Source organism: Podarcis pityusensis, assembly GCF_964106645.2.
Source record: "Podarcis pityusensis genome assembly, chromosome: 7".
Lineage (NCBI taxonomy): Eukaryota > Metazoa > Chordata > Lepidosauria > Squamata > Lacertidae > Podarcis > Podarcis pityusensis.
In genome coordinates, this window is record NC_138031.1 from 61,571,413 (window position 1) to 61,593,540 (window position 22,128).

General features: G+C 44.4%; 1 protein-coding gene across 1 annotated transcript in view; it reads right to left on the reverse strand.

The window, feature by feature from the left end:
• LOC308482289 (NXPE family member 3-like) overlaps positions 1 to 21,949 on the reverse strand; it is a 60,027-nt gene extending 38,078 nt beyond the window's left edge. The window contains exon 1 of the mRNA XM_081015299.1: positions 19,739 to 21,949. Coding sequence (XP_080871425.1) covers positions 19,739 to 19,773 — 35 coding nt within the window. The 5' untranslated portion in view covers positions 19,774 to 21,949. The remainder of the gene's footprint in view (positions 1 to 19,738) is intronic.
• Positions 21,950 to 22,128: the final 179 nt, after the last annotated feature.

Genomic DNA, 22,128 nt, shown 5'->3' on the forward strand with positions numbered 1-22,128 from the left:
AGAATTTATTAAATGGCTGGTTCACACATGAGATAATTGCCTTACAAATCTCTTTGCCAGGCTTATATGAAGATGCCACTCAGTGGATGGTAGTTAATTATCTATCTTCATTTATAACCCACCTTTATTTCATAAAATGCCAGGTAGTGTACCAAACAGTGGTATCTTATCCAGGCACACTCCTGATCTCCTTGGGTTCAGCAACATTGCTGTGTCATGTACCTTCAACTCAAGCTCTAGAACCTGGGTCACTGTTGCCTCAGTTTCCATGGTGGAGGAATCTTGAAAAGGTGACAATGCCATCATAAGAATGGGCACAGCCTTGCTTACAACATCCCTGCAAATGTTACAAACACATGAACACCATTTCTACCCATCACAAACATCTCCCTTTGATAGTAAACCAGGAGTGTGCCTGGAAACAGCACAGCACTTCCCACAGGTCTTCTCTTGTGTATCAACTAGTCCCAGAGCCCAACTATGTTTGTGTGTTGTTAAAAAATTAATAGATGATGGAGGGAGGTTATTTTTGTCATGACTGAAGTGTACTGGTAAGGAAGGCTTCACCTTCCCCCCCCCCCCCGGTGTGCCTGAGAAAAATCCCATTTATGGGTCCAGTAGTTGTGTAGAGGAGGGGGATTTTTTGTTCGGACTGTGTCATGAGGGAAAAAACTTAAACCTCCCTGTGCACAACAGTCAAGATGAAATTGAGGAGTCTGTACTGCTATGCTCTGAACACAGACAGAGATGTTGTTACTAATTATTTGTTTAGTGTCACATCTAGTTTGATCCTAACATTCAGCCCTCCTGCAAATGCCACAGATATTTCACCCAGGAATATTCAAGCTATTTTTGTACTTACTTGTGTTCTCTAGAACTCAGTATTATCTACATGTTAATATCCAGAATCCATTGTCTTCCCTCCCAACCCCTGCCAAATTGAAGCAGCTCAATAAACAACAGAGCAAGGTTATTTTTTATCCATATTTATTTAGGTTGTAGGGATCCACCACTGATCTGGAAAGCATGGTTTCTAAGGGGAACTCTGATGTTTGTAGAGCACAGCTAGTTCTGTGGTTTTGCCATTTCCCACCAACAGAGGGAAGTGTACTGAACAGAGGATCTTATTACATGGGTAATCAACAGGTGCCGCTTGAAAGAGGGGAGGATTTCAATAAGAAAACTGCTGCACAACACCCCCCCCAAAAAATCTCATTAGCAATTTCCATCAAACTATTGACCTATGATGTACCCCTTCAATAAGTCTACCACATAATGATCAACTTTACATAATATTGACTATTAAATATGCAAATTGAAAGCAGTTAGGTGGCTTTCTGGAAAATATGAAATTGTACTAAGAGTTACAGTGAGTGTCAAGAAAATCAGGAACTATATTCTTAGCAATGCTATGCTTTTGTCCTCCTGTGTCTCAAATGTATGGAAAACCACTGAAATGCCATGACCAATAAAGTATTCTGCAAGAAGTATTCCAGACGTATTATAATTCTTTTACAGGTAGGTGCAGTTTTCTGTCTGCTCCACTGCTTCAAATTTGCTTGTGGGTATAAGTGCAGTATTTGATGTGTTGAGAGAAGCCTTGTGGAAGCTTTTCTGGGCTCTAGGTTCCTGCTTAGGACATTTCCATTATTTGTTACCCAGCTTTAAAAATTGCAACATCCACAGGAGCAGTTCTTTTAGCTTGTCTGTTAGCTGTACAATGCCTAAAATAGTCAAGTGGAACGTAGAGCTATACAGTGGTACCTCGGGTTACAGACGCTTCAGGTTACAGACTCCGCTAACCCAGAAATAGTACCTCAGGTGTAATGAGTATGGGTTGCTCGTGCGTAAGTTGCCGCCTCTCCTGGCTATGTTGCCTTGTTAAACCTTTCTGTCTGGACAGCCCTTCACTTCGTGGCTGCCTCAGTCGCTAGCAGAATCCGTCAGTGGGCGTTTCTTAAACCTTTTCCAACATAAAAGTTGTTTGACGCCAAGTCTCCTCCTACTCTCCCTGCGCGGAAGCCTTCTGAGCAGGGAGGGCGTGGGTAGCGGAGGACCCGTGCTCTCCCCGCTGGTGTCCGGTGAAGAGTCCTGGAGCCCTCTCGCCGATTCCCCCATCTGCCCCTCTTTATCTCTGGTGTTGCGCTGATTTGCTTCCCCATCTGCTGAGCTGCCTCTCTCCCTGCTGGGCCCTTCTCCAGCTTCATTTGAGAGCCTCCCCTCCGCCTCTAGCTCCGATGTCAGTTCCCTGACATCAGGTTAAGAACTTTGCTTTAGGATGAGAACACAAATCGTGCTCCAGCGGCGCAGCAGCAGCGGGAGGCCCCAGAACGAATTAAGTACTTAACCCGAGGTACCACTGCATTTAAAAAGCTTCCCTGCTTCATTTATTCTGCTTATAATGGGTTAGTAAATGAGACAGCATTTCACAAAACTATTTTTTTTATAAGATATTTATTAAGATTTTCAAAATATTACAAAATAAAAATAAAAAAGAAGAAAATACAAAATAAAAATGGTTAAAAACAACTCAATCTTTCCATTACTTATTTTTCATTAGCTTGTTTCCCGGACATTCTAACATTCATTAATTTTACAATATTTCTGTAGATAGTCTTTAAATTTCTTCCAATCTTCTTCCACCGACTCTTCTCCCTGGTCTCGGATTCTGCCAGTCATTTCCACCAGTTCCATATAGTCCTTCACCTTCATCTGCCATTCTTCCAGAGTGGGTAGGTCTTGTGTCTTCCAATACTTCGCAATGAGTATTCTTGCTGCTGTTGTTGCATACATAAAAAAAGTTCTATCCTTCTTTGGCACCAATTGGCCGACTATGCCCAGGAGAAAGGCCTCTGGTTTCTTCAAGAAGGTATATTTAAATACCTTTTTCAATTCATTATATATCATCTCCCAGAAAGCCTTAATCCTTGGGCACGTCCACCAAAGGTGAAAGAATGTACCTTCAGTTTCTTTACATTTCCAACATTTATTATCGGGCAAATGATAGATTTTTGCAAGCTTGACTGGGGTCATGTACCACCTGTATATCATTTTCATAATATTCTCTCTTAAGGCATTGCATGCCATAAACTTCATACCTGTGGTCCATAACTGTTCCCAGTCAGCCATCATTATGTTATGTCCAACATCTTGTGCCCATTTAATCATAGCAGATTTCACCGTTTCATCCTGAGTATTCCATTTCAACAGCAAGTTATACATTATTGACAAATTCTTAGTTTTGGGTTCTAACAGTTCTGTTTCTAATTTTGATTTTTCCACCTGGAAGCCAATTTTCTTGTCCAAATTATATGCCTCCATTATCTGATAATAATGAAGCCAGTCTCGCACTTTATTTTTTAATTTTTCAAAACTCTGTAATTTCAGTCTATCTCCATCTTGTTCCAAAATTTCCCAATATTTCAGCCATTTGGCCTCCATATTGAGCATTTCACAAAACTAGTACCCACAAAATAATATACAAGTAACTTTTACCTTATTGGTTGCCTGAGCAGCGAGAGAGTTGTGTTATTGTTTGTTTACATAATGAGTAAATACCATTGGATTCCTTCACTTAAATTCTATAGCATTAAATTCTGTTCTGTAATGGCAACATGATTCCTGGTTGTTTAAAATGAATTCTGGGAGTGGGGAGGTGGGTACTGTACAGCACATGCAAGTTTATAGAAGATGCTTTAAAAATAAAATAAAATTGTAGGGATGGGAACCTGTGGCATTGCAGAAGTTGTTGGACCATCATCCTCATCAATGGCTTCACAGGCTGGGGCTGAAGGGAATTGGAATTCAATGACAATTGGAGGACTACAAGTTTTCCATTCCTGACATCATAGGAGCCAACTCCAAGGGGCTGTGGGTGCTTGGGCACAAACAATAATATAATTGTGGGTGCCGGACACCCGCAAAATCCATGAGAAAAGCCGTCAGGTGGCAGCGGCACTACCTCTGAGAGCAAATAAGTTCAGCTCCAGCCTCCACAGCCAGCGAGCAAATTACCCTTTTTGGGGGGGGGGCCTCGGATGATGAGGCAGGGTGCCTCACTGGTTGCAGAGAGGAAGATGAGCAGCTCTTTCCTACTGCAGGCATGTGAGTGGGATGTCACACGTCCACGTTGTGGCAGTGGGCACCCACAATCTTGAGGGCAAGTTGGCACCCCTGCCTGATTTACTGTTTAGCTATATAGTGGTGAGGAAATGCACTGGCTTTCAGGGCCACTGGCCTGATCCAGCAGAGCTGTTCTTATGTTCTTTTGTAATTCTTGGGCTTTCAGGTCTACATACAAGACTGTTATACCAAAATATATATTCAACTGCCTTATGTCTATTCTAGTCTCCTCTTCTTGTGTTCATACTGTGCCTGTAAATGATTTGAATTGGCAGCAAAGCTCTGATAAAATTCTCAGGACAAGCAATGGACTTAAATGTAATGTAAGATAGCCTTCCTAGTCTGGAGCATCTCAAATGGCTCCTAACTTTCACCATCTGTGAAATGCTCACTGCTTTCAATGACTCTTCTTTATAAGTGGTGAGCATTTCACAGATGGTGATAGCTACTGACTCCAGCTAAGATAGACAGAATATCGGATTCAATAATGTTTTATTTCTGACCTATTGCTTAGAGTAATGTTATGTCATGTTTCATCAATGCATGGCCCATTACACTTTCTGTGATATGGAGCACTGTATCTTAGTATTTTCTTTAACAGAGCAATACCAGAGAAATTAGATATGTCCTTTTAATGCACCACGGAGAATGGGGAGGCAATAATGTCAAAATTTAATGTTCATGATTATTATTCTGTGCATCAAATAAGTCCTAATTACATTTACTATGTAGTGAGCCCCACTGAAATCAATTGGTCTTCTGAATGAACAGTTAGGGCTGTGCTTTCAATCACCTTCTTAATGTTAATAGATACTATAGGACTTTAACAAGTGAAGTTCAAGGTGTTTCACGTAGTACACTTCCCATACCAAGTGGGCTACAACAGTACTTTGACACAAAACCTGCAGACCACACACTGCCTTGTTGTGTTGGGGGGGGGGGGGAGAGAGGCCATAATTCAACAACACCCCACCCCTACCCCCAGTCCTTGTGCTGTCTTCCCAAAGCTGGCCAAGTGAGGCGTCTGGCTTTGGGAAAGTGGGCGCAAGGTTATGGTGAGACTTATCTGCGATGGAAAAAATAAGAGGGAAATTTGGCTAAAGTGTTTTAACACGGTAACTAACTGCTTCCTTAAAGATGTCTTAGTTCAGCATTAATAGCTGAATGGAAGCTGGTAGAATTTAAACTGACAGTAACAAGTTAACAAGGCATTTGATCATTTAAAATACGGTACTATGGTAAGCAGATAAGCTTGTGCACTTAATAATATTTTAATAAACAAATATGAATACCTTGTTAAATATAATATCTGTATCTGACTGGCTTTATACCACACCTATACCCCACAGTAACTACAGTGGTGCCCTGCAAGACGAATGCCTCGCAAGACGAAAAACTCGCTAGACGAAAGGGTTTTCCGTTTTTTGAGCCGCTTCGCAAGACGAATTTCCCTATGGGCTTGCTTCGCAAGACAAAAACGTCTTGCAAGTTTGTTTCCTTTTTCGTAAAACCATTAATACCCAGGGTGCATTGCTTGAAGAGGTGCAGTTGCGACTTGACTTCGAGGAGCAACACATAGCACGTGGTGTGGTAGCCTTTTTTGAGGTTTTTGAGGACTTTGCTGATTTTTGAAGCTTTTCCAAAACTTCTTTTACAGCCATTTGGTAAGTTAAACTTTTAAAACTTTTTTTGGGGGGGTTGGATTTTGGGTTGGGGTGTTTGGAATTCAAGGACTTGGTGTTGGGGAGAGGTTTGCAAGAATCTGGAAGCTTGTGTGGTTTTTTTTTAATTTTTATGATTTTCTGTGACCATTGGGCCATGTTGTTTTTTTTAAAAAAAATTCTGGGTTTGAATTTCTGTGTGGTGGGTGGCTGGGGGAACAGTTGGGGAGGGGTTTGCAAGAATCTGGGAGCTTGTGTGGTTTTTTTCTGCATTTTTATGATTTTCTGTGACCATTGGGCCATGTTTTTTTTAAAAAAAAAAATTCTGGGTTTGAATTTCTGTGTGGTGGGTGGCTGGGGGAACAGTTGGGGAGGGGGTTGCAGGAATCTGGGAGCTTGTGTGGTTTTTTCTGCATTTTTATGATTTTCTGTGACCATTGGGCCATGTTGTGTTTTTTAAAAAATAATCCTGGGTTTGAATTTCTGCGTGGTGGGTGGCTGGGGGAACAGTTGGGGAGGGGTTTGCAGGAATCTGGGAGCTTGTGTGGTTTTTTCCTGCATTTTTATGATTTTCTGTGACCATTGGGCCATGTTTTTTTTTAAAAAAAAATTCTGGGTTTGAATTTCTGTGTGGTGGGCGGCTGGGGGAACAGTTGGGGAGGGGTTTGCAACAGTTGGGGAGGGGTTTGCAATTTCTGTGTGGTGGGTGGGTGGCTGGGGGAACAGTTGAGGTTTTTGAAGACTTTGGTGATTTTTAAAGCTTTTCCAAAACTTCTTTTGCAGCCATTTGAGGATTTTGAAGACTTTGGTGATTTGCAGCCATTTTGTAAGTTAAACTTTTAAAACTTTTTTGGGGGGTTTTGGATTTTGGGTTGGGTGTTTGGAATTCAAGGACTTGGTTCTGGTTTTGAATTTCTGTGTGGTGGGTGGCTGGGTGCTTTTGAATTTTTGGGGTGTGAAGCACTGATTTTTTTTCCCTGAGTTTACGAAGGTAGAAGCTGTGCTGCCATGGGACCCAAGAAGACTGCTGCTGCAGAGGCCGGCGAGAGGAAGAAGGAGAAGGTGACGCTGGAAATGAAGAAGGAGATCATCCGGAAGCACGACGGTGGAATGCGTGTGACAGACCTCACCAGGGAGTACGGCAGGAACCCATCGACCATCGGGACCATCCTGAAGATGAGGGAGAAGATCCTTGCGACTGACGCAGCCAAGGGAGTCACCAGGATTGTGAAGAACCGCCCAGCCACAGGGGACACAGTGACTGAGGCCGTCATTTGTGAGAAGGCCAAGGCCTTGCACGCAGACCTCGTCCGGGAACAGCCAGGAACCTCAGGCGAGCCAGAAGTCTTCAAGGCAAGCAGAGGTTGGTTCTGGGCAAGATCTGGAATCCACAGCGTGGTCAGGCATGGAGAGGCTGCCAGTTCTGATGTTCCTGCGGCTGAAGACTTTGCAGCGGAGTTTCTGGAGGCTGTGAAGACGGAGGGCTACGTTCCACAGCAGGTCTTCAACTGCGACGAGACCGGGCTGTTTTGGAAGAGGATGCCCAAAAGGACTTTCATCACACAGGAGGAGGCCAAGTTGCCTGGCCACAAGCCCATGAAGGACCGTCTGATCCTGCTCTTCTGTGCCAACGCAAGCGGCGACCTGAAGATCAAGCCCCTGCTGGTGTACCACTCAGAGAACCCACGGGCCTTCAAGAAACACAAGGTCGACAAGGAGCAGCTGAGTGTCATGTGGCGATCCAACAGTAAGGCTTGGGTCACACGTGTGCTGTTTGTGGACTGGGTCAATCTTGCTTTTGGCCCTGCTGTCAGACAGTACCTGCTGGACAACGACCTGCCGCTGAAGGCTTTGCTTCTGATGGACAATGCTCCTGCTCATCCTAAAGGCCTTGAGGAGGACTTGTTGAAGGAGTTCAGCTTCATCAGCATCATGTTCCTGCCGCCTAACACCACGCCACTGCTCCAGCCGATGGATCAGCAGGTCATTGCCAATTTCAAAAAACTCTACACCAAGGAACTTTTCAGGCGATGCTTCGAGGTGACTGATTGCACCACCATCACCCTGCGGGAATTCTGGAAGGACCACTTCGACATCGTCACCTGCTTGAAGATGATCACCACGGCCTGGAACGGGATCAGCCAGAGAAATTTGAATTGCACTTGGCGCAGCCTGTGGCCGGACTGTGTGGCACCAAGTGACTCTGATGCACCAGAGTCAACAGTGGTGCAGGACATTGTTGCCTTGGGGAGGACCATGGGCCTGGAGGTCACAGAGGAGGACATCTGCGAGCTGGTGGAGGAGCACGACCATGAGCTGACCACCCAGGAGCTGGTCGAACTGCAGGCAGAGGCTGCGCAGGAGCAGACCTCGCTGGAAGAGGAGGAAGCAACTGAGGAACGGCTGTCCTCCAAAGAACTGAGGGACATTTGCATGAAGTGGAAGGATGTGCAGGCTTTTGCACAGCGGCACCACCCTAACAAGCACGTGGCACATGACCTTGCGAACACTTTTGATACGACGGTCATGTCGCCTTTCAGGGAGGTGCTGAAAAGGCGGATGAAGCAGCAGACCATGGACAGGTTCTTCAGCAAGAAGCAAAGAGTGGAAGAGGAACCTTCTTCGAGTGGTCCCCCAGAGTCTTAGAAAATGTACTGTACACTTTGTTGATTTTAAAATGTTTTTCTGTCATGTTTAGAAACTTAATTAATTGTTCCTTCAATTTTTGAAATGCTCTTTACAGTATGTGTGACTTTAAAGAGCACTTAATAAACTCTTGTTGTACCAAATTTGGCTTTGTTTGGACTTTTTTTGACCATAGGAACGTATTAATTGAATTTCAATGCATTCCTATGGGATTTCGTGCTTCGCAAGACGAAAAATTCGCTAGACGAAAAAACTCGCGGAATGAATTAATTTCATCTTGCGAGGCACCACTGTAGGTTATTGGGAAGTTAAAGGATCAGAGGAAGTAAAAAAATTAATGGTAGCGGTGGCAGGGGTTTAGGAGAACCACTGGAGCAGGGAGATGGGCATTGCCATTATAGAGAAGTAAGTAAAGACCCCCCCCCCCACGTTCCCTATAAGACTTAGAACACTGGAAGATCAGGGATCTAAATCAGACCCTAGACAGAGAGTTAAGGCTCCACACTTCTGAAGTTATTCTGCTATGGGTGGGTGGCTAAGAGGCAACTTCATGGGTAGGCACAAAAGCAGCCCTTGGCCCTGCAGCCCTTCTGTAACCATGCAGCCCTTAGTGCTAGTAAAAAGTGGGGAGGGCTACTGTGTCAAAGCCACTTCATTCATATCATATTTCCAGCCATGTGGGGGGGGGGGGTAAAGTGGGTTTTTAGTGGAGCTTTTTTCTTTCCTTGACTGCACCAGATGCTTAAGATTTGTGACCTAAAATTATGCATGGAGAGACTGTACATGGTTCTTTACATTCTTGTCAGTCCTAAGGGAGTGTAGTGGAATCACATTATGAATTTGAAATCCCTAATGGAACATCTCATCCATTCAGAAATGCAGGGTAATGTTAATTTTATTCTGTGATAGAGTGTATCTTTGCTTTTCATTTTCAGTTAACTTACTAGGCTGACACCATCTGACCTGTGTGTAGCTGACATCTGTTACAGGGGAGAATATTCATTTTCTGTCATCCCCCACTCCCTTAAAAATCTAAAACTCAAGCCAATTTATTTCAGGCTTAGACATCACTATCACCTGCAGGTGAGTGACATACTACACTTGAAATGTACACAACAATCATATTTATAATACATGAGCCAGAATAAGATCCAATTTTTCCTCCTGTAGCTATGTTAGGTCAGCAGACTATGACAGAGAAGAGTTCGAACAAGAGTGGCTAATAAGAGGAGGCAACCTACATTGGCTCGATGAAAGAAGTGCAGTCACAGGCATACAATATTCTCTTCATGCCTCTTTTCCAACTGGATATTGTGACTGCCATTTCAACTAGGCAGAAGATTCCTATATTGCATGAGTCGGCAAACTAAGGCCCGCAGGCCAAATCAGGCCCAATTGCCTTCTGGATCCAGCCCACGGACGGTCCGGGAATCGCTGTGTGGATCGCCAGCACCCGCGTTCTTTCCTTCTCCCTCCCTCTCTCTCACATGGCACCAGTGCCTTTTCCCTCCCTCCTCCTGGCTTCTCCCTGCCCTGCCTAGAGGAGGAAGGGGGCTGGGCTTTGTTTGTGCCAGCAGCAGCAGTGCTCGAGCGGCTGCTATTTTAAGCAGCCCCTCTCCGGAGCCCTTTCACGCGCTGTTCATCGTTCCACCTCCACCACCGCCAGCCCCTGCCGCTCGCAAGACACAGATAAGCAGCCACCAGGGCTCATCGTGCTCTTGTGTCATTTTTCCCCCTTCCAAAATATAATCTGGCCCCCCACAAGGTCTGAGGGACAGTGGACCGGCCCCCTGCTGAAAAAGTTTGCTGATCCCTGATATATTGGCTCCAGGGGTCTTCTAATGCCTTTCCACAGCGGCTGTTAGAACAGATAGGTAATCTGAGAATGACCTAGCTGACATACAAATACTTATATACCACAATATCATTAAAAAAATATGAAAGTGCAGTAAGACAGATACAATAAAAACTAAAAGCACAGCTTATTGGCTACTATGTAGTCTGACACTGGTCTACTGGAGGAAATGACTGGCATGATGAAGCAAGGAAAGGATTTCTCTGTACAGAAACCTTCTAGCAACTTCTTGGTAAGGAGAATACTGTATAGACAGGGTCTAGACCCAATATTCCATCATGCAGCTCACAAGGGTATTAGTAGTCCAGATAAAGCAACAGTGGGAAACCTCTGGCCAGCAAGGCTGTTTTCTCCAAAGCGCATATCTGCTGTCATGTGTAGAGCAGATGAAGACGGTTGTAAAGAAACATGTAAGTCGTAAACTGCACTACCAATTGTTCCTTGGCAAACAAGGATTGCTGTTAAGTGCCAATAACCTGATTAGTGCTACAGTATCAGCAAATCCTGCTTGGACAGACTGCACTACGGAGTTCCTGAATAGAAACTTTGTAATGCAGCTGAACCCTGCCTAAAGCAGGTCTTCATGTCAATGCCAATCACCTGATTGATACAGCAAGCTCTGCAGGGAAATGCTTCATTTGCCTATGCAGTATGAAATCAAGCACTACTTACTTTGCTCATGTGGTTTGATTTCATACCATGCAGGCAAAATAACTCTTTTCTTTGTTAATCAAACTGGTCTGCAAAGAAAAGCACTTTACCTGACTTGAAAACATCAGGTGATTGGCAGGAGGCAAGCTCCACCCCCCTGTCAAAGTGGGCTGCAGTGGTTGGGGGATGTCAGAATCCAGACCACCAGATGAATCCAGTTTCCCACCCCTGAAATAAAGGGTTAGGGTCAAGCACAAGAGATAGGCTAAAGCCTATTCTCAATCTCTAACCTCTGATCTTTCAGTCAATCTGGCGCAGAGTGAGAGTGATCCTAGGTCCAGGAGTTAAATTTGCTTTGATTTCTTGAGTAGGCCCTAGATCTGTGGCTGGCAGATTTCTTGGGGCTGGGGGAGAGAGAATAGCAATCTCCTAGTTATGGAAAATATGCTATAGCTGGATCAGATTTTGCAGCTCATAGCACACAAAAATTAAACTGAACTCTAAAGACTCTTCTTCAAGCTGAAATAATAAGGCTCTTACTAAAAAAATATGTTGGCAGGAGTGAACTTACCAAAGGCTTACTTCAAAAAATATCAGCATGTTATTTGCTGCAATGGACCTTACTGCTAAATATTTTTTTAAAAAAATTATTTAAAAATTTAAAAATATTAAAGAGACAGAAAAACCACGTTTGGCAAAAATGAATTGTTCTCAAGAAAATGTGTAAACAAATGTTTGTTCTGAATTCTTCAAACAACCTTTAATAACAAACAGCTGAACATCGCACGTTACCAACTCTTGAATCTCCAATCTCGAATGTCCAAAACCTCCTCCTAGGACTGCAGGCTGCAGAACACCTCTAGCTTGGATGGTAACCATAAGCAGTGAGGAAGAATAGCATGAGGAAAAAATAGAAGAAACAGAGCAGGTACCTTGGAAAAGTAGTGGGTAGACTCAGACTACCTTGGCCTTTTCAAGCCAACACAACCTTCTGCAAAACCCCATTTTGCATTGTGTCCATTAACACAATGCCCAAGACATACTGAGACAGTATCAGGTTTCCCATTACAGTGGTACCTCGGGTTAAGAACTTAATTCCTTCTGGAGGTCTGTTCTTAACCTGAAACTGTTCTTAACCTGAGGTACCACTTTAGCTAATGTGGTATCCCACTGCTGCCGCACCGCCGCGTGATTTCTGTTCTCATCCTGAAGCAAAGTTCTTAACCTGAGGTACTATATCTGGGTTAGCCGGGTCTGTAACCTGAAGCGTATGTAACCTGAAGCATCTGTAATCCAAGGTACCACTGTACCTGTACTGCACCACCATTTAAAGCCCATGGAGCCCAATTTTCCCCTTTTTTGAGATCTAGGGAAAAGAAAAAGACTTGCGTCTAGGAATGCATCTGAGGGGGCCAAATCCACTTGCCTAATACTGGCTCAGCTGTGCCACAGTCTGAGCTCATTTACTTGGAAGCCACTTAATAACTTAACAGGAAGCTGAGGCTGCGGTGTTACATTTTGGAGAAAACTGGTACCCGACACCAGTAACCCCAATGTCAGCAGTGGAAGCAGTCCCCTCCCCCATTCCAATTATGTCTCTGAAAACAGCTTGCTACAAAACTGAACAAGTTCCATTCATTTCTGTATCAGAAAATTACAAATGGAGTCATCACCCTAGTGGCTCAGGTTCTTCGTCTTTCTTGCAGGAGCGGAAGAGGTCTTTTTCCACTCCCACAGGTTTTGATGATAGAATAAATATGTACTGCTTGTAGATGTAGCCAAAGGCCGTTGCATACAATACTAAATAACAGCAGCTGTATAGGCATAATATATGAGATACATCTTCCCAATTTTCATCTAATGTACAGAGGATAGCTAAAATAAATCCTTAATAATAACTTCTGCAGGTTCATCTCTACTTTATTCCAATTAATAAATCACCTTTACAGCCCACCAAGTTTATTTAAAAAACAAAAAATAAAAACATTGAGATCTTTGCTGTAGTTGCAAATAATGCAAATTAGTAAGGCATGTATTCATACTCATCTGAAAATAAATATCATGTACTGACCATTCAGTATATTGGGATATGTAGAATAACAAACTACAAGAAAGAAGATTCCACCTAAACATTAGGAAGAAGTTCCTGACAGTAAGAGCTGTTCGACAGTGGAATTTGCTGCCAAGGAGCGTGGTGGAGTCTCCTTCTTTGGAGGTCTTTAAGCAGAGGCTTGACAACCATATGTCAGGAGTGCTCTGATGGTGTTTCCTGCTTGGCAGGGGGTTGGACTCGATGGCCCTTGTGATCTCTTCCAACTCTATGATTCTATGATTCTATGAATTTCTTTCTGGGACAGGTCACAAGTGCTAAGCGCACAGGTCTCCAGTAATAGCATCTCTTGCCTTTCTGCTGCTATGCAGCACCTTTCAATCAGTGCTATTGTTAAAATGCAAGAAGACCTCAAGCCAAGTCTCATTCCCTCCCCACTTCTTCCCTCAGGCAGGTCAATAGCCACTTAGTACAGCTTCTTCCACTCCTGAAAAAAGAAGGCTGGTGGTAGTTTTCAAGAGCCAATAGCAACCTTCAAGATTCTTCTGCCCACTCATCCATTTGGTATCAAATGTCAATATGGGGTGGTGTCAATAAAAAACCAACACTCCTACCAATAATAATAAATATTGCTGGAGGTTGCCTGAATGAAATATTCTGAGTTGCTCAGTGTTTTAAGTGCAAGAAGAGCCCTGCTGGATCAGGCCAAGGGCCCATCTAGTCACAGTGGCCAATGAGATGCCCATGGGAAACCTTCAAGCTGGACCAAAGCATGACAGTACTCTCTCTACCTGTTTGACTCCCAGCAACTACTATTCAGAGGTATGCTGCCTCCAACAGTAGTTGGGAGAACCTGGCTGTGAACATGCGGCTCTGCTTCTGTATTATGCATTTGAAGGTTTTGTAGAATGGTGCCCTTCCACTTTATGGTTTCTACATCACTTGCAGGCAGCAGTCACCTTCCTGGATGAGGAAATGTCAAGCTAACCTTATTACCACATGTGAGAGGCATTCATTTGAAAACAGAGTAAAGTGTGGTGTATTCAAAGGCTACAAGCTGCTACGATTTGTGATTAATATGTATCAAGCCAACTGAAGTGAATTCCAATATAAATTTCCCTCTTGTATAATCTTTTGCTGTCAAATGTTTTATAATACCAAACTTACAGCAACAATAAGCGGGAGAGAACAGGAAGGCTGTGCTAAGCATACTACAGATGTGTATCCTATAAAAACAAACCAGGCTGTTATAAATGTCCTGTTTATCTAATAAATGATACATTTTGAGCATTGCAAAATATGGGGTGGGGGAAATGCAAAGAAGTCACAAAAGGAAACAGCAAGCATTGTAACTGTGGGTAACTTAGAGCTTCTCTGTAATGTAGTTAGAGAGAACAATGGTCAATATCCTGTCTGTGTCATTACATAAGAAAGGCAAACTGTTACACATATTACAGTGGTAAAAAGGTAAAGGTAAAGGGACCCCTGACCATTAGGTCCAGTCGTGACCGACTCTGGGGTTGCGGCGCTCATTTCTGAAGTCTAAAACAGGCTTTCTCAGCCTGATGTCCTCTAGGTGTTGTGGACCACAACTCCTACCAACTCCAGCCTTGAAATCCAAAACACCCAGAGGGCATCAGATGGGGAAGAGTACTTTATAGCCACCCATGGCTTCATAGTTCCCAGTGATGGCAAACCTTAGGTAAAGGTAAAGGTACCCCTGACCATTAGGTCCAGTCGTGGCCGACTCTGGGGTTGCGGCACTCATCTCGCTTTATTGGCCGAGGGAGCCGGCGTACAGCTTCCAGGTCATGTGGCCAGCATGACTAAGCCGCTTCTGGCAAACCAGAGCAGCACATGGAAACGCCGTTTACCTTCCCGCCAGAGCGGTACCTATTTTCTACTTGCACTCTGACATGCTTTCGAACTGCTAGGTGGGCAGGAGCAGGGACCGAGCAACGGGAGCTCACCCCGTCGCGAGGATTCGAACCGCCGACCTTCTGATCGGCAAGTCCTAGGCTCTGTGGTTTAACCCACTGCGTCACCCGCGTCCCCATTACAGTGGTACCTCGGTTTAAAAACAGCCCTGTTTATGAACTATTTGGTTTACAAACTCCTCAAAACTGGAAGTAGTGTCCCAGTTTGTGAACTTTACGTCGATCTAAGAACGGAATCCGAATGGTGGAAGGGCACCAGCGGCAGGAGGCCTCATTAGAGAACGCATGCCTTGGTTGAAGAATGGTTTCGGTTTAAGAACGGCCTTCCGGAATGGATTAAGTTCGTAAACCAAGATCCCACTGTAGTTGAATCGATGTGGGATTAATTTTAATACTTAAATTTTAATAACTTAAAGCAGGCAAATTTACTTTCAGACACTCAAAAGTTTATTTTGCAGTTTGCCTGCCTTACATGGGTTTGAACACATGTGACAAAGCCAAAGTAGCCCAGGATGATGTCACTTGGGCATGTGACTAAAGTGTCAGGTGTGCATAGGAAATAAATGTTCCCTGGCACAATTTTTCACCCTTGGAATAATTATGCCTTTGTGATCTGTGATTTATGCATTGTGAAGGGCATTATTTATTTACTTTGTTACTTTTTGTGCTTATGCTGATGTCCCATTTATACCTTGTTCTTGTTCTGTAAGTATGCTTAGTGTTAAGGTTTAGACTTATTATAAGTTATTGTAAATATAAATTAAGTCTGCTGCAACTGGTTTTCTTATGGACAGTGCAAATCCTGAATGTATTGGATTTGTGACCATTATGCTCATTTGCCTTCAGTAGCAGTAAAGCTCCCTGCAGGATGAAATACAATTGCCTCTGACCTCCAACAGTTCTGGTATGGCCCCAGTACCCAGCAGTCTTCAGGGGCATTAAATGATACTACAGTACCTCTGCAATATTTTGCTCTATAATATATTTGCACTAGTCCACTGTTATGCTGAAGATGGACTGTGCATGGTCCAGGTTGAGTGAAGCATCAGACAGGCATGTAGGTTGAGCAAGTGGGATAGTGGGGTGAGCAACTGGGGCTTGTGCCAGTAGGGCAAGCAAGAAGGGTGGCGGGGGCAGAGCAGATGAACAAGAGAGGTGGTGAAGTGGCAGAGTGGGTGAGCAGCAAGGGCAGTGGGTGAGCAGGTTGGGTTCTGGTGGAGGGTGTTGAAGAAGCCAAGAAGCCACTGCGGTTGTCATGGTGGGTGGGTTGAGAGAGAGGCTGGCCCACTTGTGCACAGCAGCACAGATAGGGGCATAGCTGATGAGTAAGGTGGGCTTCTGGTGGTGCCGCGGGTTCAACAATAGTGTAGATGAGCTATGGAGATCGCCAGAGTGGTGCATGCTCTAGTTATCTCTCGCTTGGACTACTGCAATGCTCTCTATGTGGGGCTACCTTTGAAGGTGACCCGGAAACTACAACTAATCCAGAATGCGGCAGCTAGACTGGAGACTGGGAGCGGCTGCCAAGACCATATAACACCTGTCTTGAAAGACCTACACTGGCTCCCAGTACGTTTCCGAGCACAATTCAAAGTGTTGGTGCTGACCTTTAAAGCCCTAAACAGCCTCGACCCGGTATACCTGAAGGAGCGTCTCCACCTCCATTGTTCTGCCCGGACACTGAGGTCCAACACTGAGGGCCTTCTGGCAGTTCCCTCAGTGCAAGTAGCAAAGTTACAGGGAACCAGGCAGAGGGCCTTCTCAGTAGTGGCTCCCGCCCTGTGGAACGCCCTCCCACCAGATGTCAAAGAGAAAAATAACTACCAAACTTTTAGAAGATATCTGAAGGCAGCCCTGTTTAGGGAAGCTTTTAATGTTTAATAGGTTATTGTATTTTAGTGTTTTCTTGGAAGCCGCCCAGAGTGGCTGGGGAAACCCAGCCAAATGGGGGGGTATACATAATAAATTATTATTATTTATTATTGAGGGGGAGGGACTCAGGGGAGGGGAGGGGGACTTTGGCAAGGAGCAAGGGCCTTTCAGAGGAATAAGAGGTGGTGTGTGGCAGTTGGTGAGTGAAGTTAGAAGGGGCGGCAGCCCATAGTTGTTGTATACTGAAGCAGGTGGTGGAAGCAAACCAGGAACTGGAAACAATATTGGAGTTACCAGCATTAATCCAGCCCTTCTGTCTGCTGAAAGGCATTATGGCTTCATAAAAGCATGGTGGGAGGAGGCCAGTGAGGTGGGGTGGACATTTTTCCAGTGCTTTATTTTTTCCACAGGGGGAAAAAAATCTGTTTCCTAAGTTCATAAGTAACAATGAATGGATGCCAAATGCAAATATAATGGCAAGCTTGGCAGTTTCCATGTGTTTAGGTTTATTCTACCAAACCAACCACTATGCTGTGAAGTAGAGGGCCTCCTTCAGATACTGTCTCATCAGGACATCCATGCTGTACTTAGGAACTGAGCCTTTGGCATGGTGGCACCTAATTCCTACTTCAAATTCCTTCCCAGTACATATCAGACAGGCACCATCTTTGTTGTTCTTTCAAGACCTAATTGAAGACCTTTCTTCAAAAATAAGCTTTTCAATTGAGATCTTTACCCTAGTCTTTATCTGCACTAGACCTGAAAAGGTTTTTACATAATGAAAGTGGTTTTAATTGTTCTTATAAATGAAATGGTGTATTTATTTTATTGCTGATGGTTTTATTGTGAAATAACTTTGAGATACTTTATGGGACATTATTCATAAGTGGAATTAATTAATTAATTAATTAATTAACAGGTAAAATTAAATGTGCTAAATTAGATAATTCTTTATGACACCAGAAAATGTTCAATATGACCAGAAAATTATCCTAAGATTTATTTTCTGTGTTTTTAGTGATTTCTGTTTTTATCTGTAGACTTGAGCCCCATCAAGGAAAAAGTCAGAGCATAAATAAATTAATAATGATAATGATAATGATAGATCACCTCTACCTCTTTCCCTTTATGCAGATGCATGGGCTATGTATGCCAATAAACCAGAAGAAAACAAAACAATTTTGAAAAAGGAAAAGTGTTAAGTCCTTCATAACTTGCTATATCTGAATATTTTTACTCAAATGTATTTTCTGCTGTGTTCAGTGGGCTTACCCCTGAAAATGTGTAAATAGACGTACAGTGGTACCTCGGGTTAAGTACTTAATTCGTTCCGGAGGTCCGTTCTTAACCTAAAACTGTTCTTAACCTGAACCACCACTTTAGCTAATGGAGCCTCCGCTGCCGCCGTGCCACCGGAGCACAATTTCTGTTCTCATCCTGAAGCAAAGTTCTTAACCTGTGGTAATATTTCTGGGTTAGCGGAGTCTGTAACCTGAAGTGTATGTAACCTGAGGTACCACTGTATAGCCTAAATTCAGCAGTTTACTGAACAGACTTTCCTTTTGTGTTTCTCATTGTCACCAAGCACTGTTATCAATATAATGAGTTTAGCAAAATATATGTAATGCCTTGTGGTTTATTAAAACACACCAGGATTTAAATGCATGCATTAAATCCTCAACCTTCTTTATAAAAATAGCTTACAGGGAAAGTGTAATAATACACCTTTTGAAATGATTAACCGTAACATAAGCTCAAATGCAAATATGTGCAAATAAAGGAACTTGGAACGTATTGATGGCTTCAAGGCATTTTTAAAGACAATTTCCTGATTTATAGGTTGCAAAAGGGGCCTGCTTAGTACATCACTGACAAAAACCGGTTTACCCAAGCTTTCATGTCCTATTTTAGAAATGGATTAGTCATTTCACTCATTTGGTGTTTGTGGAAAGCCCCTCTAAAAAGGGACTAACGTGTTCTGAGCACAGTCAAATAGTTTGACTTCGTTATTACTAAAGTGCAAGACTAAGGAGGAATATATACAAACGTTTGACTTTTCTACTCTAAGTGCATTTTTAAGGCCTGAGGCATTTGACCACTGCCTACCGTACCACATGTCAATGTCATTTAAAAAAATATTTGCATAACTGAAGGATGGGAGCGAGGAAAATGCTCATTTAGTCCATATATATTGATGTCAGAAGCAGTATTAAGATGTTATGTCTCTAAAATGTCAAATACAAACAAATTTTAATTCACTTGTCTTAGGGTTCCCATATCCTATGTTAAACATATTTTATCTGAAATAAGTCAATTTAGAATGGGTATTTTTATATAGAAAGCATTAGACAACCATCTCTCTTAACGTCACACATGAGCAGAGAGTGTTACGTACTCACAGGCTGAGAAGGTAGTTCTATTGTATACATGCCTTTAAAATAATTAAAAACTACATCAATATTACAGACGGGATTTTGCATGGGCCCATTTTGAGAAAACGCTGGGTGGTAGTTGTCACAAAATGGCTGCCATGGTGGAGACCCAGCCAGTCACAAAATGGCTGTCTCGGGGGGGGGGGGAGCGGCGAACAATCACAGTATTTAATATTGCAGCAAAGCATCCATTATACAAAATGCAAACTGGTGAGGCTAAGCAATAAATATATTGCCCAAGAACCTTGATCAAAGGCAAGAGATGTGGTATATGAACCTCCAAACACAAGGCCACTCATTTGAACCCCATTTGCTGCTCAAACACAACACCTATTTTACTGAAGACAAGACAATTAATTCCCCCCAATTCATCTCTAAATAAAAATTACAAGCCAATTAATTCCCCCAATTCATCTCTAAATAAAAGTAATGCTACATACGCACATACACACTTTCCCTCTCAGGATTACACCTCTGGGGCCTCCATTTTTCTCCCCACCTCCATTTCCTACCTTGGTTCCACAGAGGCACCGGCACCGCCATTCATTTACTATCTTTGTATCTCCTCTTAGCCCCATCTGTTGGTCTCTTTGTTGGCTGTGTCCATTTTGAACTGTTCCCACTCTTCTTTTTTCTGTATCTGCTGGTCAGTCAGGAGCCTGGCACTGAGGGGTACAGAGAGCCTCGTGGGGTATGCAGCCAAGTCTGACTACATGGTTGGACTGGGCTTTTGCTCTTCCTACTGCCTGCCATCACTTCTTCTTGTCGCTCATCTTGTGGTGCCAAAAGGACATTAGCACCTATTATGGAGCTTGTTTCGTGATTTTCCCCATTTGGTTTTATGGGGCTCAAGTTACTTGAATCCAGGGAAGGGTTGTTTGTTCATTCAAAGCATCTTATACCTATTGTCAGCTGGGAAAACTTTTTACACACACACACACACACACACACACACACACAATCTGCCCTTGGACTTAAAATCTGAGATGACACAACAGAAAAAGGAACAGGGAAAGTAGAGGAAAGCTCAGGCATCAAACTTGATTTTTCAATGACCAGCTTGGATGGAAATGAGCAGCTCACAGTTCAAAAAGCAGGTCTTGGCAGCCTTTCAAGAATACCCTAGTGACCCAGATGTCCTGGAAATGGCTGTAAATGCAGCCGATAAGTTGCTGGTTTTACAGTGTGAGGCCTTGGCCTTTGGGGGCTAGCTGTAATCATCCGCTGCCATCATGGCAGGTAGGTCTCACAAGGGTGCTGTTGATACCATTGCCTCAGAGCGTCTGGTCCTGCTGTTCCTCCTTACAGGACAGGTGGGGCGGATGATCTTTGTGACGGGAAGCAGAGGCTAAGCCCAGCTGCTGAGAGAAGCACTGAGGGAACCTGGACATTCCTCTGTGTCTCGTGTTTCTGAGAGTTAGCAACAAAGCTGTGGGCTCTTCATATTTGAGGCCTTCGGTGTAAAAGACCTGTGACAACCGTACTCAGTGCTCCCGTTAAAAGGGCCCTGTCTGGTTGGCAAAATCCTATAGAGTTGATTGTTATCTGCTCTAAGAGATTCTGTAGAGCTGTAACATTATGAGGCAGGGATGGTGGGCTCAGAAACTGGCAAATGCCCGCTGCATTATATTTTCTTTGAACCTTCTAAATAATTGGTGGGTCCTCTGTGGTGACAATGAAACAACTCTGCAGTGCTATTTTTCTGGAAAAAGAGGTGCCACAACTCGCCATGAACGCCTCCCTTATTCTCTTAGAACGGCCATGGCACCCATGTGAGATGTGCCGGAACTGAGTTCCGGTGAGTTCCGGCTGAAAAAAGGCCCTGCAACTCTGCATGTGATTTATGAGACACTAAGTCAGGGGTCGGCAAAATTTTTTAGTTGTGGGCCGGTCCACTGTCCCTCAGACCTTGTGGCGGGCTGGAGAAGCGGCACTGGGGGGGGGGGAGCTGGAAGAAGAGGCGAGGGGGGCAAGTAGTCCTCCCCCCACCCCATCCCCAACTGCTGTGCTTACCTTCCCAGGGGCTGCCGCCACCACCACCACCGCTGCTTCTGCTTCTTGTGGGTAGGCATAGCGAGCTCGTCTGCTCTGCTCTCTGGCCCACAGGAGCGCCAGGGCGGCAGCGGTGGTGGGAAGATGAGCAGCATGAAAGGGCTGGATCCGGAGAGGGGCTGCTTAAAATGGTGCTCAACCCAGCCTCCTTCCTTCTCTAGGCAGGGCGGGGAGAAGCCAGGAGGAGGGAGGGAGGAGGCGGCGCCGCAGTATGTGTGAGGGAGAGGTGGGGGAAATGGAATGGCACAGGAAAAAATATGGCACAGCCCAAACGAACATAATCCCCACGTTGATCCACAGACAGTCCGCAGGCCAGATCCTGAAGGCAATTGGGCCTGATCCAGCCTGCAGACCTCAGTTTGCTGACCGCTGCACTAAGTAATGGTGGGAGTGCCCCCACAAGAAAAAGGGTTTCCAGGTAGACTTGGCCATAATGTTTGTTGCTAGACATTAAGAAGCCCTGCTTTATGCTTGGAGATTGCACCTTAGAAATGCATCCTGTGCTAGTAGCAGCAAACCTATATCTTTGTGTTTCTTCCACAGTCGCATATAAATTGAGGGATTGGGTGCACGATATGGAGAGCCAATTCCCCCCCCCCCCAGTGCATGCTCCACTACTGGGGGCTGAGAGCAGGCAGGGGCGTGGCTGGTGCCACGGGGGCGTGTCGTGCATCCCGGGGGTTTGGTACGCTGCCCGCAAGGGAGTGGCACGCGTTCTGGGGCCGTGGCGCCCAGCGCATGGGGGGGTGCGTGGCGAGTGTCGGGGGCACCGTGATTGCACCCTACCAGAATAGTGATGCCGGGGACGGTCCGCTTCCTCCGCACCCCCATTCCTCTGCCAGTGAACACA